This window comes from Panulirus ornatus, chromosome 20 (assembly GCF_036320965.1).
Source record: "Panulirus ornatus isolate Po-2019 chromosome 20, ASM3632096v1, whole genome shotgun sequence".
Classification (NCBI taxonomy): Eukaryota; Metazoa; Arthropoda; class Malacostraca; order Decapoda; family Palinuridae; genus Panulirus; species Panulirus ornatus.
In genome coordinates, this window is record NC_092243.1 from 72448630 (window position 1) to 72469142 (window position 20513).

At 37.1% G+C, this 20513-nt stretch overlaps 1 protein-coding gene across 1 annotated transcript; it reads left to right on the forward strand.

The window, feature by feature from the left end:
* The first annotated feature begins 1799 nt into the window (after positions 1 to 1799).
* On the forward strand, positions 1800 to 19962 carry Tmem18 (transmembrane protein 18). Its single transcript, XM_071675235.1, has 3 exons — positions 1800 to 1955; positions 9602 to 9868; positions 17628 to 19962. Exons 1-3 carry the CDS (start codon positions 1881 to 1883, stop codon positions 17796 to 17798), a joined length of 513 nt encoding a protein of 170 aa, XP_071531336.1. The 5' UTR covers positions 1800 to 1880; the 3' UTR covers positions 17799 to 19962.
* Positions 19963 to 20513: the final 551 nt, after the last annotated feature.

The following is a 20513-nucleotide window of genomic DNA, read 5'->3' on the forward strand; positions in this document are numbered from 1 at the left end:
CACTCGTTGACTGAAAGTGAACCGTAGCTGAACCATTCGTAGACCAAAAGTGAACCGTAACTATGTGACGTTATGTTATCCTACGGGAAAGTCATTTTATGTCCCAAAACCATTACGTGTAAAGCATTAAGTCGTTACCCTTGCATCGGTCTGTGTCACTTATCCTAAATCAAGAATGATTAATGATAATAACTTCATAACGTTTTTTAGGGGCACTTTAATTATGTGAAAGTTATTTATTTTGTGATATAACGCATGACTACTGAATAATGGAACGTTCAAAATTTTTTCTGTAATGAACTAAAATATGATGCAATGCGATTGCATCTTTGTTTTGCATATATAGAAATTCAAGCAAAATTATTTCCAATTAAACTAAATGCGAAATTATTAATCGCATATAAGTAACAGTAGTCTTAATAATAATAATGATAATAATAATAAAAATAATAATAATAGTAATAATAATGATAATAATAATGATAATAATAATAATAATAATAATAATAATAATAATAATAATGCTAATAATGATAATAATGATAATTATAATGATAATGGATTTCGTTGTACATCTGGGCAATAATTGTCTAATTCGTTTAGCAACGTAGAAAAAAAATGAACTGTAGATATATAATCGAACCTGTCTTGTCTTTATGTTATCGAACACATTATTAACAATTTATTATTGATCAGCCATTAACATAAGAGGTTGTACTATCGTGTTGTACACAGCATTGTATGTTAATATCTTTACGATTCTCCTTTTTTTCTTTAAATGTTCTTTAAGTATGCATCTCGCTAGTCTTATTGCAAATACTATTAATGTTAAAAGGTTCAGACCAGTTTCTGGTCTGTCATAACTTAGGCATTTATGTTAATGGAATATTTATCAAGAAAAAATTACCAATGTATAGCATTTGTGTTCCCACACATTAATGATCAAATGAACAAATTTGAAACTTATTATTTACATTTTATTAGTTTCATGTGCGTGAAATCTATAATCAATATTATTCTAAATAAAGTGATGTTATTAGCTTCAAGATAAGCGTAGAATTTATTTTTTTTTTTAGATAATTCTGATTTTTTTGCGTAGAATTTATTTACTTTTTTTTTAATATAATTCTGATTTATTTTTCCTGGTTGTTGGTGGCTTAGGCGTGTCCTCAGCTCGGGTCATTAAGGGCGTCAACACCTTCACTACCTCCTCCTGCAGGGGTTAAGGGTCATTCTAAGGTCATAGACAGTCTTGTTATGTTGATTGTCATTAACCTTTTCCATTGTTGGTCTCCCTGTTTTGAATTGACTATGTTTACCTCCAAAGGAAATTTTACTCATGAAAATTCAGCATTAAAATCTACGGTTACAAGTTTAATATATGTATATATATATATATATATATATATATATATATATATATATATATATATATATATATATATATTCCCTATTTTCCATTTGTACTAAACACGCTGGCGAAGAATGCGATGATAAAGGGTTTAAACGATTTTTAAATTTGAAGGTTAACAAGAGAAGAATGGGCATGACAAGTAGCCTCGAGTACATTTCCATAACGTGAGAAGTGAGCTTAACCCACAATCATCACGATGAATGGCCTCACACCCGGCCATTATAGATTGCAAAAGGGTGGGGGCTAAGGGGGAGCTGAGAGGGGCTGTTGCCAAGATGGTGATGGGGTCGTGACGTCATGAGCTGCGATGGCGTCGTGACGTCATAGTTCGAAGCTTTGGTGGTGGGGGTTCTCCGGAGATTCGAAGCTTCGCGGTTCGTTCAGGTGTTGGGGGAGGGAGTGAGGAGGAGGGTGGAAGAGGCCGCTGGTGGTGAACCATCCAGCACAAGTGTTGTGAGGAGGGAGGATGGAGGAGGCATCGCTCGGCCCGGAATTTATAAGGACAGACCAAGTGACCGACCTGTGGTCGTTCGTCCAGACCGTAAGTGCCGTGAGACACCATTTGTTCGTTGTGTGTAACCCTGTTGACCAGAGGAAGACAGGAATTGGACGGGTTGGGCAGTTGAAAGTAAAAGAGGTGTACGAGGTGGTCTTCTTGCCTGAAGTCTTCCAAGTACGTGCTCCCTCTAGGGTATCGGGCCATTATTATAGGTCCTGGAAGACCTCTGCTCTTCCAAGAAGTGTGAGACTGTGAATAATACATGTTTCAATCCCCAAGGGTCGTAGGTGGTACTAGGGTGACTGGTAAACCTGGATTTTGGACTTGTTTCTTGAAGAAGATGTCGGTTTCTTAAGGTCTTGCCAGGCACACACAAGAGACGTCTGTCCTTAAATATTCATGTGTGTCTAGTTAGACTTTGTATGCACTGGTAGTTGAGTCGTTCAGTAGCTATAGCATTGTCCCATTCACAGTGGTTCGACTGGTATTTCTTTTTTTATTATCTTGAGAGATTGGAAAGTACTCAGGGTCGTCTTAAAAAAAAATGAAACCAGGAGTGAATGGGTACGTTTGAAAGGCTCTTAGTGGCTACATGGTGGGACCACCGCATTTCAGTCCAGTGCTTCTATTTGATATTATTTTTCTCCTTTTATTGTCGTTAGGAAGTTGTGGTTGAGGGCTAAAACAGTGGTTACAAACTTGATGGTTTATTTTAGCTGGTGCTAATTTAGGGGGGGTGGTGGTTTGTGCCTCTTTTTAGTTGTCATTGTGTATGCCTGGCATCCAGGAATTACTCTTTTGTTATTCAGGCAGTTGTTTTTATGCCGACTAGTGGACAAAATAACATTTGATCCATATCAATTTCTCAAATGCTATTCTGCCGACAAATCAGAATCATTGGATGGATGTTATTTTACCGACTAGTCGGCCTTTCGCTGATAATTACTCTGCGAGTAGTCTGCACTGTTGGGTCAGTCGTATTTAAGAGATTAAGGCATACATGTATACTGGTATGATCTTTATTCAAGTGAAGCGTACACAATGACATGCTAAAGAGTTGACAGTATTTACTCGAAGAATTTGCTTACTATTCTTCGCATCGGCATCAGGCTGCATAAGTAACCTAGATTACCTTAGACCACCTTATTTTGTTTGTTCCAATGCAGTAACAGTCTGATCCAGCTAAACCTAGCAGACCCAAGCTAACTGGTCTTGCTAAGTCATGAAATCCAAGAAGACTACCTTGGGATTGGTGAAATGCCTGAGCATTTGCTGTAAGAAATCTATTTGACGTGAAATTTATTACGGCAGATCTAGGTTGTTGTGTACTAGGTATTGCCACTTCGTTGGAAGTATGATATCACCTCACTGAAATGGTGATTGTGAAAAGAGATCATAAAATATCAAAATCAATAATCATTTCATGGAAATACAAATTACATAGATTGATTGGGTCTTTACTGATCCTTCAGCAGCCTTATTTAATTTCACTGTATTGTGCTGCTTAGGAGATCCAGACTTTACCATATCTCATGAATTTAAGCCAGAAACTTGAGCAAATTCAAGGTTACAACGTGGATTGTGAGTAGTTTGATGCCACATAAAAGGATGGAGCGCCAGTGCTTGGAACATGTATTGCCACCTGTTCAGCAGATCACAGTATCCATTTCAGCTTGTGTAAGGTTGATGACAGAAATGGTTAATGTATGCAGTAATTGGCAAAATAACATTTGACACTGATGCCAGCATTTGAAACACTTATACCAATTAGTTGGTACTGGTGAATAAAAGTTTATTTTGCCAATTAGGCAAAATATCATTTGAATCCTTGATGCTGACTAGCAATCTTGACTATGACATTTTGATGACAAGCTGGCATAGTAACCATTTCATACTGTCACATAAACTTGAACTCCCTCTCTAGGGGTTCCTGCAGCTTTAAGGCAGCGCCATCCAAGTTTGACTGTTAATATCTGATTTATAGGCACCATTGAAGTAACTTATAGAAGTGGAAGTAAAAGTTACGGGTCATTTGACTGATTTACATCAGTTGAGCTTAATTGGATTTTTGTTATTCTGTTGTCAAGTTGCAAACTTAATATAGCCAGTTAGTTTATTTTATACTTTCTCTGTTTTCTTTCTTTTTCATTTTTTGATTATGGTCAGGCTGGCTAAAAGTCTAGGGGTTGGAACCTTCAGTTTTGGGTTTAGGGAAAGTTTCTTGATATCCCTGATTATGTCAATGCTTTGTTGTGATTTCAAGATGGCAATGGGTATGATCTTTCCTGTGACCTTGATGGACTTGCTACAGTTAAGATTAGTCTTATGGTCATCATCACTTATAATTGAATGAGTCTTGATATATGCGGAATGTTTGCTATCACATGAAGCAATGACTCCAGTAATAAGATGGAAGTGAAGGAAAACGGATTAGTCAACAAAACATCTGGTACTGTTGGATTAGTTGGTCAGGAAAAGAACCACATATTGTCTTTCTTGCTTGTTTGCAGCTTCCAGTATTAGTGAATTAGCATCTGGGCCTTAGGGGAAATATTCTTTGTTTCTTCCCTTGTTTCTGCTTGTAGAAAGTAACAGTACAGAGGGGGGGGGGGGGAAGGTTTTCTGGTCACATACTCCTGCCCCACATATTTGTTTTCTATGACTGTCAGTCTATATGTACCTCTGATGCCTGTTCCAACCGGAACTCCCTTATGAGGATGGCCATGGCAATAGTCTCCATAACTTGTGAAGTTTAGTGCCTCACCCTTAACAGTCCACTGGCAAAGGGCAATTCTAACGCAGTGTTTGCAGAGGCTGGTATATAATGTTCCTGTTGACTACTACTCCCTAATGTGTCTACCTAATGCTCCTATGTACTACTTCTACCTAATGTTTCTTCCCAATGATCCAGCTTAAATGTTCTTACCTACTACTTATGTCTACAGCTCCTACCATTTTACCAAAAGGCAGGGGTATCGCATAGTTAGTGTTCACCACAGGGAAATCTTCAGTTATGGAGAATGAGCTTTGTGATTTAAGTGTTGTCAAGTATTATGTGTTGCAAGGAAAGATTGTACGTTTGTGGACAGAAAGCCAATAGTCCACGTGTGGGTATGGCAGAAAGGAGAGATGGCTACTTGGGTTAGAGGAGAGCAACTTGGCAACCATTGAAGTGCTGGCATATCATGCAGTTGTCACTAACCTTCTTGATACCCAAGCATGTCGTACTGGTAATATATATCCCTGGTAGTTGGCTGCTTACCAACTAGTATGTGTTGAGTTTTTTACAGTGTTAGCTTTTGTTGCTCTTCCAGTTAGGTGTAGAATTTCTTGTAGTTGGCACAGATTTCTGTTTTGGTGTCGTGTGATATGACTTCAGTTCTCTATGTGAGATCTTCCCTCTTTGTGGTGAAGTATTGGTGCTCCTTCTTCATTCTTCTTGAGTTGAAATTTTATCAGCTGCTTTCTTTACTCCAAGGTGAACTGTTGTTGTCTGGCTTCTACATGATGGGTTCAGATATTTTTGTTTTTTGGAAGAATTCTTTGTGTAAACATATTCTTATAAAGTATTATTTATTTATTATACTCTGTCGCCGTCTCCTGCGTCAGCGAGGTAGCGCAAGGAAACAGGCAAAAGAAAGGCCCAACCCACCCACACACAAATGTATATACATACACGTCTACACACACACATATACATACCTATACATTTCAACGTATAGGTATGTACATATATACACATGTACATATTTCATACTTGCTGCCTTTATTCATTCCCGTCGCCACTCCACCACACATGAATATGCATGCGCACGAGGTAGCACTAGGAAGACAACAAAGGCCACATTTGTTCACACTCAGTCTCTAGCTGTCATGTATAATGCACCGAAATCACAGCTCCCTTTCCATATCCAGGCCCCACAAAACTTTCCATGGTTTACCCTAGATGCCTCACATGCCCTGATTCAATCCATTGACAGCACATCAACCCCGGTAGACCGTGTCGTTCCAATTCACTCTATTCCTTGCACGTCTTTCACCCTCCTTCATGTTCAGGCCCCGATCGCTCAAGATCTTTTTCACTCCATCTTTCCACCAATTTGGTCTCCCACTTCTCCTTGTTTTCTCCACCTCTAACACATATCCTCTTGGTCAATCTTTCCTCACTGATTCTCTCCATGTGACCAAACCATTTCAAAACACCCTCTTCTGCTCTCTCAACCACTCTTTTTATTACCACACATCTCTCTTACCCTTTCATTACTTACTCGATCAAACCACCTCACACCACATATTTTTGTGAGGGTAATAGATTTGCTTGAAAACTTAGAGTTTAAGACTTCTATTCATTGAATTTTAATCTGGGGTTTAAGTGTATGTTGGGGGACATTAAGGACTGTAAATAGGTAAATAATGGTTTCTCATATAGAAGATAGTGTGATTACTCAGATTATATTTATTGGATATCTGTCAGCTTGGGGAAGCATTGAGATGATTTCCATGATTGTTTGAAGCTTGGACACGTTTCATTATTTCATATTTCAGTTGTAAAACAAAAAGATTTGGGGGCTAGAAGATTCCCTGAACTAAGTGCAGTTTTTGGTATTTTTGTGAGGGTAATAGATTTGCTTGAAAATCTCAGTATAAGGACTATTTTTGTAGCTGAATTCAAATGTGGGTTTGGAATATATGTTAGGAGATATTAAGGCCTGTAAATATGAAAATAATTGTTACTCTTTTAGAGATACTATGATTATTCATTTCATATCTATTTGGTATCTATCAGTTTGGGGAAACATTATGAGATATTTTTGTGATTATTTCAAGTATAGAAATGTTTCCCTATGTCATATATCAATTTTAAAGCAAAAACGTTTTGGCCTAAAAAATTCCCCAAACTATTATCAGCAATTTTTGGTATTTTCTGAGGGAAGTGAGTCAGTTGTTGTTCGCTGATGATACAGCGCTGGTGGCTGATTCATGTGAGAAACTGCAGAAGCTGGTGACTGAGTTTGGTAAAGTGTGTGGAAGAAGAAAGTTAAGAGTAAATGTGAATAAGAGCAAGGTTATTAGGTACAGTAGGGTTGAGGGTCAAGTCAATTGGGAGGTGAGTTTGAATGGAGAAAAACTGGAGGAAGTGAAGTGTTTTAGATATCTGGGAGTGGATCTGTCAGCGGATGGAACCATGGAAGCGGAAGTTGATCATAGGGTGGGGGAGGGGGCGAAAATTTTGGGAGCCTTGAAAAATGTGTGGAAGTCGAGAACATTATCTCGGAAAGCAAAAATGGGTATGTTTGAAGGAATAGTGGTTCCAACAATGCTGTATGGTTGCGAGGCGTGGGCTATGGATAGAGTTGTGCGCAGGAGGATGGATGTGCTGGAAATGAGATGTTTGAGGACAATGTGTGGTGTGAGGTGGTTTGATCGAGTAAGTAACGTAAGGGTAAGAGAGATGTGTGGAAATAAAAAGAGCGTGGTTGAGAGAGCAGAAGAGGGTGTTTTGAAATGGTTTGGGCACATGGAGAGAATGAGTGAGGAAAGATTGACCAAGAGGATATATGTGTCGGAGGTGGAGGGAACGAGGAGAAGAGGGAGACCAAATTGGAGGTGGAAAGATGGAGTGAAAAAGATTTTGTGTGATCGGGGCCTGAACATGCAGGAGGGTGAAAGGAGGGCAAGGAATAGAGTGAATTGGAGCGATGTGGTATACAGGGGTTGACGTGCTGTCAGTGGATTGAATCAAGGCATGTGAAGCGTCTGGGGTAAACCATGGAAAGCTGTGTAGGTATGTATATTTGCGTGTGTGGATGTGTGTATGTACATGTGTATGGGGGGGGGGGGTTGGGCCATTTCTTTCGTCTGTTTCCTTGCGCTACCTCGCAAACGCGGGAGACAGCGACAAAGTATAAAAAAAAAAAAAAAAAAAAAAAAAACATTTGCTTGAGATATTTTTCTTGATTACTTCAATTGTTGATGCATTTCATTGTTATGATTTAGTTTTAAAACAAAAATGTTTTTGGGCTAAACATTCCCTGAAGTATTACCTGCAATTTTTGGTATTTTTGTGAGGGGTAATAGATTTGCTTGAGAACATTAGTTTATGGACTATTTTTGTTGCTGAATTCGATTTTAGGGCTGAAATATATATTGGGAATATTAAGGACGTAAATGATTAATTAATTGTTACACTTTTAGAAGATTCTTCTGATTATTCAGTTTATGTTAATTGGGTATCTTTCTGCTTGGGGAATTATTATGAGATATTTTCCTGGATTATTTCAAATATAGATGCATTTCATTATGTTATATTTTAGTCTTAAAGGAAAAATGATTTTCGGCTAAAAAAAATTCCTACAATTTCTGGTGCTTTTGTGAGGGTTGTTGATTTGCCTGAAATCCTTAGTTTAAGCATTATTTTTGATGCTGAATTTGAATATAGCATTGAAATATATGTTGGGATACATTAAGGCCTGTAAATATGTAATTATTACTTACTTTTTTCAAAGATTTTTTTGATTATCCGGTTTGTATTCATTGGGTATCTGTCAGCTTGGGGAAGCATTATGAGATAGAATTGATTATGGAGGGAGTGAGTGAGGAGGGATTGGCCAGCGGGATGTGTGTGTCGGAGGTGGGGGGAGCGAGGAGAGGAGGGAGACCAAATTGGAGGTGGAGAGATGGAGTGAGGGAGATTTTGTGTGATCGGGGCCTGAACATGCAGGAGGGTGAGGGGAGGGCGGGGAGTGGAGTGAATTGGAGCGATGTGGTGTGCCGGGGTTGACGTGCTGTCATTGGGTTGAATCAGGGCATGTGAGGCGTCTGGGGTAAACCATGGAAAGCTGTGTAGGTATGTATATTTGCGTGTGTGGACGTATGTATATACATGTGTATGGGGGGGCGTTGGGCCATTTCTTTCGTCTGTTTCCTTGCGCTACCTCGCAAACGCGGGAGACAGCGACAAAGTATAATAAAAAAAAAAAATGTATTTCAAGGCCTTAATGTCCCAAACATATATCTAAATTGTATATTCAAATTCAGTATCAAAAATAATCCTTATGCTGAGGTTTTCAAGCAAATCTATTACCCTCGTAAAAAGACCAAAAAATTTCAGGTAACAGTTCAGGGAATTTTTTTTACCCAAAAGCCTTTTTATTTTAAAGCTGATATACGACATAATGAAGCTCTTATTTGAAATAATTATAGAAAGGATCTCATATTGCTTCCCCAAGTATGTTGGTTGTATGATCCAAGAGGTTGTGTAACGGTTTGACAGTCTTTGATGGAGCTTGTGATAAAGCCTTTGCTTTGTATTTTGGTATGTCGAATTTATGTCGTAGATCAGGCACTAATTAGTGATGGATAGATTTGACATCAGTATGTGCAGTGTTATTTTCATTGTTTTTTGTTGTAATATTTCATGAAAGAAGTGGACCATTTTATAGAAATAAATGATCAAGTGTGAAACTATGAAAATTTTTATCAAGATTTTAGTGATGTATTGTTATCTTTACAGTGATTTATGTATATTTCTCTGTTGAAATGAGTTCCATTTCTTTAAGCTTATCTAGTTTTATCTATCTTATGATGCTGGGATGATTTAGAAAATTTACTTGGTCATTTAAACTTTTAAATTTTGGATAGTCCTTTATAATATAACTGTCTCATGCATTAATTTTCTCTTACTGCAGATTGACTGGAGTGAAGGATGGTTGGTTGGACTTGTTGTGTTTCACATTTTCCTCACCGCATTTACTGTTATGACGCGCAACCACCACACTACACAAGCTGTCCTTTTCTTCCTGTTGCTCCTGACTGTGCGCTCATCGGAGACCATAAATCAATATGCAGCTAAAAACTGGCAGTCATTCAGTCGGCAGCAGTACTTTGATTCTCAAGGATTATTCATCAGTGTTGTCTTCTCTATGCCTGTGCTCTTCAACTGTATGATGATGGTGGTAAGTTATTCTCATTATATGTATGTAATTTTTGCTTACACTGCACCAAAAATCACAACCCCCACCCACAACCAAACCCCACAAAACTTTCCATGGCTTACCCCAGCTGCTTCACATGCCCTGATTCTGTCAATTGGCAAAATGTTGCTTCCTATGTACCACATTTTTCCAATTCACTCTAGTCCATGCATGTCCCTCACTCTCCATCATGTTCAGGCCACAGTCACTCAAAAAATCTTCATTCCTTCTCGTATTTGTTCCCCCCCTTCTCCTTGTTCCCTTCTCTATGAATACATATGTCCTCACCTCACTCATTCTGTCCATATGTCCAGACTGTTTCAGCTCACCCTCTTCATCTGTCTTGACCACACTTTTTATTATCACACCTCTCTCTTACCCTTTTCTTACTTAATCGATCAAACCACCTCACCCTACATATTGTCCTCAAACATTTCATTGCCAACACATCTACCCTTGTCTGCATATCCTCATACCTTGTATCCATATAATGTTGTTGGAACTGTTATACCTTCAAACATACCCATTTTGCCTTTGTCGACCAACATCTCTTTCCACTCAGTTCTTCAGTGCTTCCAGAACCTTCACCCTCTCACCCACCCTATAACCTACTTCTGCTTCCATGGTTCCATTTACCAGCAGGTCCACCCCCAGGTATCTCAAACACTTCACTTCTTCCAATTTTTCTACTCTTAAACTCATACCCCATCTAACCTGTTCTATGACCCTGCTAAACCTAATAACCTTGTTCTTATATTTACCATCAGCTTTCTTCTTGCACACACTCTTCCAAACTCTGTGACCAACTTTTGCAGTTTCTCACTTGAATCTGCTGCCAGTGCTGTCCCATCAGTAAACAACAACTGACTCACTTCCCAAGTTCTTAAATCCCCAACAGGCTGCATACTCACCCCTCTCTCTAAAACTTGTATTTACCTCTCTCACCGCCCCATCCATAGACTATTTAAACAGCCATTATGTGAAGGTTAAAAGATGCACACACACACACCAGACATGAACTAACACTAGAAGTCTGTTGTATAAATATGTCTTTTTACCTCAACGTAGCAGAGGTAGCTGGACACCCTACCCAGAGCTTGAATCCGACCCGTGGTGTGTATATACATATGTCTGTCCATTGACATATTTGTTACTATAGGAGCCACGTGAGATTAAAGTCCTTGCCATCCACACTGAGATGAGGTTGGGACACAAATTTTTGATATTTTTCTTAGAAAAAAAATAGATTTGCTTCAGAACCTTATTATGGGATTATTTTTCGTGCCAAATACAGATCTTCAGGTAAAATACAGTTTATCAATTTAGTTGTTAAATGAAGACAATTTCAAAATATCATCCGATCATTTGCATCATATTTACTGGGTATCTATTGGTATCTGAGTTTTATGATATATTTTCCATGACAACTTGAAGTAGAGAAGTGTTTTGATATATTTCAATTTTGAAATAAAAAGTTTTTAAACTGAAAAATACCCTGAATTATTACATACAATTTTAAGTGTTTTTCTCATAAAAATAGATTTCATTAAAAACCTTATCATAAGGATTATTTTTCATGGTGAATCCAAATCTGGACTTGAAATATAGTTTGGTCGTCTTTATGAGCTTTAATTAAGCCCCTATATGAAGACAATTTTAAAGTATCCTCTGATCATTTCACTCGTATTCAATGGGTATCTCCAAGTCTGTGTGTGTATATATATATACATATATGTATATGTGGAGATGTATGGGTATGTATATTTGCGTGTGTGGATGTGTATGTATATACATGTGTATGTGGGTGGGTTGGGCCATTCTTTCGTCTGTTTCCTTGTGCTACCTCGCTAACGCGGGAGACAGTGACAAAGTAAAGTAAATAATATATTCTATTGCCTACAGTCTTGGTATTTTTCTCAAAAAAGATAGATTTCTATCAAAACTATAATAAGGATTACTCTTCATGCTGAATACAGATCTGTTTAGCCGTCTTTATGATCTTTAATTAAGTTGTTAAATGTAGACAATTTCAAAATATCATCCCATCATTTGCATCATATTTACTGGGTATCTGTTGGTAACTGAGAGCATTATGATATATTTTTTATGATTATTTCAAGTAGAGAAGTGTTTGAATATATTTCAATTTTGAAATAAAAAGTTTAAGCTGAAAAATACCATGAAATCTGTTTTTTGAGAAAAACACTAAAATTTGCAGGTAATGGTTCAGGTTATTTTTCAGCTTGAAAATTTTTATTTCAAAATTGAAATATAGCATATTCAAACACTTTTGTGCTTGAAATAATTGTGGAAAATATATCATAATTCTTTTAGTTACCGATGGATACCCAATAAATACAATGCAAATGATATTTATTTATTTATTTATTTATTTTGCTTTGTCGCTGTCTCCCGTGTTAGCAAGGTAGCACAAGGAAACAGACGAAAGAATGGCCCAACCCACCCACATACACATGTATATACATACACATCCACACATGCAAATATACATACCTATATATCTCAATGCGTACATATATATATACACACACAGACATATACATATATACACATGTACACACTTCACACTGTCTGCCCTTACTCATTCCCATCGCCACCCTGCCACACATGGAATAACAACCCCCTTCCCCCCTCATGTGTGCGAGGCAGCGCCAGGAAAAGACAACAAAGGCCGCACTCGTTCACAAATGATATTTTGAAATTATCTTCATCTAACAACTTGATTAAAGGTCATAAAGATGACCAAACAAAAATATTAGCACCAGACTTGTATTCAGCATGAAAAATAATCCTTATTCATAAGGTTTTGAAAGAAATCTATTTTTTGAGAAAAATACCTAAACTGCAGGTAATATATGTTTAGGGTATTTCTCAGCACAAACACATTTTCTACCAAAATTGAAACCACATATTCAAACACTTCTGTACTTGAAATAATCTTATAGAATATATCATAATGCTCTTAGTTACATGTAGACACCCAGTAAATGCAATGGAAATCTGGTGCTAATATTTTGTTTGGTTGTCTGTATGACCTTTAATTAAGTTTTTCAATGAAGACTCAGAATATCATGCGATCATTTGCATCATATTTACTGGGTATCTATCGGTAAGTGAGAGCATTATCATACATTTTCCATTATTATTTCAAGTAGAGAAGTGTTTGAATGTTATATTTAAGTTTTGATATAATTTTTTTAAGCTGAAAAATACTCTGAAATCTATTTTTTTTGAGAAAAACACTAAAATTGCAGGTAATAGTTCAAGGTATTTTTCAGCTTAAAAAACTTTTTATTTCAAAATTGAAATATATTCAAACAATATCTACTTGCACCCTACAATTTTTAGTGTTTTTCTCAAAAAAATAGATTTCCTTGAAAACCTTATCATAAAGATTATTTTTCATGGTGAATCCAAATCTGGACTTAAGATATAGTTTGGTCATCTTTATTACCTTTAATGAAGCCCTTATGTGAAGACAGTTTTAAAGTATCCTCTGGTAATTTCCATCATATTTACTGGGTATCTACAGGTAACAGAGCATTATGATATATTGTAGATTATGTCAAGTAACTTGAGAAGTGTTTTGAATGTTTCAATTTTGGAAGAAAATGTTTTTTTGAGCTGAAAAATACCCTGAACTATTACCTGGAGTTCTGGCATTTTTCTCAAAAAAAAAAAAAACCATAAATTTCTTTCTAAACCGTATGATAAGGATTTTTTTTTAATGCTGAATAGTAATCCGGTGCTAATATTTTGTTTGGTCATCTTTATGACCTTTGATTAAGTTTTTGAATGAAAAAAATTTCAAAATATCATCCGATCATTTGCATCGTATTTATTGGGTACCTGTTGGTAGCTAAGAGCATTATGATGTATTTTCCATGGTTATTTCAAGTAGAGATGTGTTTGAATGTTATATTTCAATTTTGAAATGAAATTTTTTTAAGGTGAAAAATACCCTGAACCACTACTACCTGCAATTTTTAGTTTTTCTCAAAAAAATAGATTTCCTTCAAAACCTTATCATAAGGATTACTTTTCATTCTGAATCCAAATCTGGACTTAAAATATAGTTTGGTCATCTTTATGACCTTTAATTAAGCTGTTGAATAAAAAAAAATTTTAGATTATGATTATTTCCATCATATTTACTGGGTGTGTATGGATAACTGAGAGCATTATGATATATTTTCCAGGATTATTTCAAGAATGAAAATGGTGAATCATGTTTCAATTTTGATAAAAAAAAATTTGAGCAGAAAAATACCCTGCAATTTTTGGTGTTTTTCTCAGGAAAATAGATTTCCTTATAAACCTCAGTTCTTATACTGAGGTTTTTCATGCAGAATACAAATGGGTTAAAGTATCATTTGGTCATCTTTATGGCCGTTAAGCTATTAAATGATATAAAAGTTGAGAGTAAATGTGAATAGGAGCAAGGCTGTTAGGTACAGTAGGGTTGAGGGTCAAGTCAGTTGGGAGGTAAGTTTGAATGGAGAAAAACTGGAGGAAGTGAAGTGTTTTAGAGATCTGGGAGTGGATTTGGTAGCGGATGGAACCATGGAAGCAGAAGTGAATCATAGGGTGGGGGAGGGGTGAAAATTCTGGGAGCATTGAAGAATGTGTGGAAGTCGAGAACATTATCTCGGAAAGCAAAAATGGGTATGTTTGAAGGAATAGTGGTTCCAACAATGTTATATGTTTGCGAGGTGTGGGCTATGGATAGAGTTGTGCGCAGGAGGGTGGATGTGCTGGAAATGAGATGTTTCAGGACAATATGTGGTGTGAGGTGGTTTGATCGAGTAAGTAAAGTAAGGGTAAGAGAGATGTGTGGTAATAAAAAGAGTGTGGTTGAGAGAGCATAAGAGGGTGTTTTGAAATGGTTTGGTAAAAGGGAGAGAATGAGTGAGGAAAGATTGACAAAGAGGATATATGTCAGAGGCAACGAGAAGTGGGAGACCAAATTGGAGGTGGAAAGATGGAGTGAAAAAGATTTTGAGTGATCAGGGCCTGAACATGCAGGAGCATGAAAGGCGTGCCAGGAATAGAGTGAATTTGAATGATGTGGTATACCAGGGTCCACGTGTTGTCAATGGATTGAACCAGGGCATGTGAAGTGTCGGGTAAACCATGGAAAGTTCTGTGGGGCCTGGATGTGGAAAGGGATGCTGTAGTTTCGTAGCATTATTACATGACAGCTATAGACTGAGTGTGAACGAATGTGGCCTTTGTTGTCTTTTCCTAGTGCTATCTTGCACACATGAGGGGGGATGGGGATGTTATTTCATGTGTGGTGAGGTGGCAATGGGAATGAATAAAGGCAGACAGTATGAATTGTGTACATGTGTATATATGTATATGTCTGTGTATATATATGTATACATTGAGATGTATAGGTATGTATATTTGCGTGTGTGGATGTGTATGTATATACATGTGTATGTGGGTGGGTTGGGTCATTCTTTTGTCTGTTTCCTTGAGCAACCTCGCTAACGCGGGAGACAGCGACAAAGCAAAATAAATGAATAATAAATAAATAGATTTTAGATTATCATCTGATCATTTCCATCGTCTTTATTGGGTATCTATCTGTAACTGAGAGCATTATGATATATTTTTCATGATTTTTTGAAGTATTCAAGTGTTTAAATGTTTCCATTTTGAAATAAAAGTCTTTTGAGCTGAAAAATACCCTGGTGTGTGTGTGTTTCAGCCTCCATGGGGCAGAGGTAGTTGGATGCCCTACTTAGGGTTCAAATCAGACCCATGTTGTATATACATTTGTCTGTCCATTGACACAGTTGTCACACTGTTGGAGCCACGTGAGAAATCCTCCTCCATTATTGTTTAATTTGTTTATAGATTGGATGGATAGGGAGGTGAATGCAAGAGTTTTGGAGAGGGGCAAGCATGCATTCTGTTCTGGATGAAAGGGCTTAGGAAGTGAGTCAGTTGTTTGCTGATGATACAGTACTGGTAGCTGATTCAGATGAGAAACTGCAGAAGTTAAACTGCAGAAGTTGGTGACTTAGTTTGGTTAAGTGTGTGAAAGAAGAAAGCTGAGAGTAAATGTGAATAAGAGCAAGGTTATTTGGTTCAGTAGGGTTGAATGACAAGTTAATTAGAGGTAAGTTTGAATGGAGAAAAACTGGAGGGAGTGGTTTTAGATGTCTGGGAGTGGACTTAGGGGAACCGTGAAAGGGAGCCACAGGGTTGGGAGGGGTGGGGTGAGGTGTGTGTGTGTGTGTGTGTGTCTGGGGGGGGATTGATGGTTCTGGGAGCGTTGAAGAATGTGTGGATCATGAAAACATTATCTCAGAGAGCAAAAATGGGTATGTAGTGGTTCCAACAATGTTATATGGTTGCAAGGCATGGGCTTTAGATAGGGTTGTGCGGAGGTGGGTGGATGTGTTGGAAATGAAATGTTTGAGGATATGTGGTGTGAGGTGGTTTGATCATATAAGTAATGAAAGGGTAAGAGAGATATGTGGTAATAAAAAGAGTGTGGTTGAGAGAGCAGAGGAGGATGTGTTGAAATGGTTTGGACACATGGAGAGAATGAGTGAGGAAAGATTGACAAAGAAGATGTCTGAGATGGAGGGAAGATGGAGAAGCGGGAGATCAAATTGGAGGTGGAAGGATGGAGTGAAAGAGATTTTGAGCAATCAGGGCCTTAACACACAGGAGGGTCAAAGGCGTGCAAGGTATAGAGTGAATTGGAACATTGTGTTATACCGGGGTCGACATGCTGTCAATGGATTGAGCCAGGGCATGTGAAGTGTCTGGGTAAACCATGGAAAGATCCATGGGGCTTGGAAATCAAAAGGGAGCTGTGGTATCAATGCATTACACATTACAACTAGAGACTGAGTGTGACCAAGTGTGGCCTTTTTTGTCTGTTCCTTGCGCTGCCTTGCTGGGGGGGGGGGATGCTTTTTTTCTGTGTGTGGTGGGGTGGCAACAGGAATGGATGAATGCAGCAAGTATGGATATGTACATGTGTATATATGTCTGTGTATGTATATGTATGCATACATTGAAATGCATATGTATGTATATGTGTGTGTGTGGGCGTTTATATATGAGTATGTGGGTGGGTTGGGCCATTCCTCGTCTGTTTCCTTGCACTACCTCGCTAACGCAGCTTTTTCGTGTGTGGTGGGGTGGCGATAGGAATGGATGAATGCAGCAAGTATGGATATGTACATGTGTATATATGTCTGTGTATGTATATGTATGCATACATTGAAATGTATATGTATGTATATGTGCGTGTGTGGGCGTTTATATATGAGTATGTGGTTGGGTTGGGCCATTCCTCGTCTGTTTCCATGCACTACCTCGCTAACACAGGAGACGGCTATTAAGTATAATACAATTAATATAAGAACATATATGTGTATGCATATGTTGATCTGTATATGTGTGTGTATGGGTGTCTAAGTGTATATATATGTGTGTGTGTATATGAGTGGTTGGGCCGTTTTTCGTTTGTTTCCTAGCGCTACCTTGCAGACGCAGGAAATGGTGATGAAATATGATAAGTAAATGTAAATTTAGAAAATGAGCATCAACATCACAATATAAGCCTTTCTGTATTTTAAAATAAGGGTAATGTTTTTCCTAAACAATTTTGGAATAAAAAAAGTGTTTTTCTGTTACTTTGTATTTATTACTATATAGTCATTTTCTATTATAATTTTTTGTATGTTTACAGATAAACTGGTTGTGGTTGAGCAGTAGTATGATGGTCACATGGAAGAGAGCTGAATTAGAGGCCAAGCTACGTCATGATACATTGAGACAAAATCAATCTCAAAGAAATAGCCTGCCTGGTCAAAATTCCTCACTCAATGAGCAGGCAGCAGAGAGCAAGAAAAGTAAATGAATGGTGTGTGAAGTGTCACTGGGAATTATCTGGTGATAGGCAAGTCTTTAGCCACTTCCTATATATAACCTGCTGTGTCTTAGGTTGTTATTTAGCAACTGAATAACTTGTGGCCTAAGCCACTTCAGTCTGAAGAGGGATTTCCCTCTGGCTCCGACTATGTTACTTTCTTAGTCAGATGGTAGCCTTCATATATAACCTGTATAACTATTTTGTATATTTAATGGATTCTTTGTATTTATTGTATGTTGGTCCTTGGAACATGAGGTTCACTGTTGACTTTCATCATATGGATATCGTTACATCATAATGAACCTGGTAATATCACATACCATTTTAGTTACTTGAACACATTAATTGTGTATACAAGTAACAAATACTATAAGCACGGTTTTAATTGTAACTTTATATGTAAAATCTGTGTAAAGAGTATATATAATTAATAGTGTGAATATGTAACAAAGCCATAATTCTTCTAAAAATAATTTAGTGGAACTGTTTTCCTTCATCTACATTTCAGATAAAAATCAGTGGGTCTTGATGTAGCTCTATATAACCCTCTGAAATGTTATTCTAATATTAAGGCACGTTGTACAGTTTATTTTATATTTTTATTTTTTTAAGTATATAACCCCATTTATGGGGCTGTTGCAGCTTCGAGGCTGTGCTAAATTAGTCGCAGGGAAATGATGGACTCCCTTGGTGTGAGAAGTTGTTGATGACATTGTAATCCTTTTCTTCCACTGACAATGATGCAACCTCGCCAAAGGTGACTTTTCACTCCTGGAGTAACCACATACAGGCAGAGTCAAGTACTGTGTTTCATTTATATATAATAATCATATCGATCAGTCCCATCATCATAGACTTTTGTACTACATGCAGTACATGAGTCTCCATGTGACAGTTGCGGTGGCACATAACTGTTACAAATATGAAGAGTATATGATTTTATATGATGAAATGCAGTCTAACGAGAAAGTAAATTTGTTATATCCCACCTTAAAAGATACTTTCGTATCGTAAGAAATATATAAGATTATTTTTGATATTGTATTTACAGCAGTACTAGTGTATAGAGCAGAGAGCAAGTAAACAACTCCCAAACATAAAAGCAGAATGCAAGTGGGTGAAATGGGAATATTGAATAGTTTAAAAAAAATGGAAGTATAGAATGTAAAATAAAAGAATAAGGCAGATGGTGAGGATAGTCCCCATGCAAAGAAATACAGTAGCACAGAGGAGATGGCTTACACATTTGCAAAGGGGTAGACTAGAGATGAAGCGAGAAATGAAGGAAACTCAAAGCAAGCGTAATGTGTAGAGCATAGTGTTACTGAGAAAACTTTTTTTTTTTTTACTGATAGACTGGGGTGCAGGAGGCTGGGCTCATTGACAGGATGAAAATATACATAGAAGACAAAGGAGGAAGTAAATATAAGCCATTGTACACATATAACTGAAGCTCACCAAGCTATCTTTTAAGGTAAAATCTGGAAAAGAATCCTTAGAAATTGGAAATTTTTTTCTTCATAGTTTTCATTAGTTATCATAGTCTGAAACACACCTTGATACATCAGGTTTATTACACCAGTATCAAGAATTATTTGCCATCTTAGTGAATGAAAAAAACTAAATATCAGTTGAGTTAACCAAGTCATTGATTTTATAGATCTGATTAGGTTAGGAGCCAATAAGCATGTGTAGTTGAAGTAGAAGGAATTATGGTCATCAAAGGATTTTTCATTGTTCTGCCCAGTGCATGAAATACTTTGATGATATTGGCAACCTGGATTTTTCATTCATGAGGGCTTCAAGAAGTTGAAATCACTTTCACTTAAATATTATCAAAAGCACCCTTATGTAGACAGATCACAGACATTTTTTGAAAAATGTTGTTAGTGTCATTACATATCTTGAATTACTTCATTCTTAGTTAAGATATATTGAATAAGAGAATCATTGATACTTTAGAAATATAGTGATTAAGATAATAATACTGTATACAATAAAGGATACTGACACGGTAAATTTCATCAGACTATGAGACATTGCATTTTATCAGTTGAGTGAACATTTTCTGAATATAGAGGTTATCCTGTGCCATAAGTTACAAATTGTAACTATGACTGTTAACTTTATTTAATAAAGTTTAATACAGAAAGGTTATTTTTCTTTGTCATTGTTTTATGATAAAAGAAACCATTTGAAGTGTCTTATTACGCTTTCTTTATGAGTACCTCTGTGCTTGAGCTGCAGTATTAACTATACTTGTTACCAGAGGATACTCCTCTCTATGCAGATACATTGCAAATGCATGCAAAAGAGTGGATGGACAGTTGAGCATAAAGTTTCGGTAAACATCTGGGTATGAGGTAGGACTGTGTGATATCACCATGATTTTCTAACATACATGGACGGAGTGATGAAAGCAAACCTGTGGAAAATGGGTGTATAGATGGAAGCGGGGTGGTGAGTTATGGTAACTAGTGACAACATGTTTGTGGATAACTGTGTTGTTTGCCGAGAGTGGAGTTGGAGAATGTGTTTTATGATGTATGTAAGTATAGGCATTGAAGGTAAATGTAAGAGTAATGGTGTTTGAAAGGAAACAGTGAAAGTATATATTTTGCTTAGCCCTACAGTAAGAGGAGAAACCACTAAATTGTCATAGATAAGTGGAAAGAAAGACTGAAAAAGCTAAGAGAAAGTATT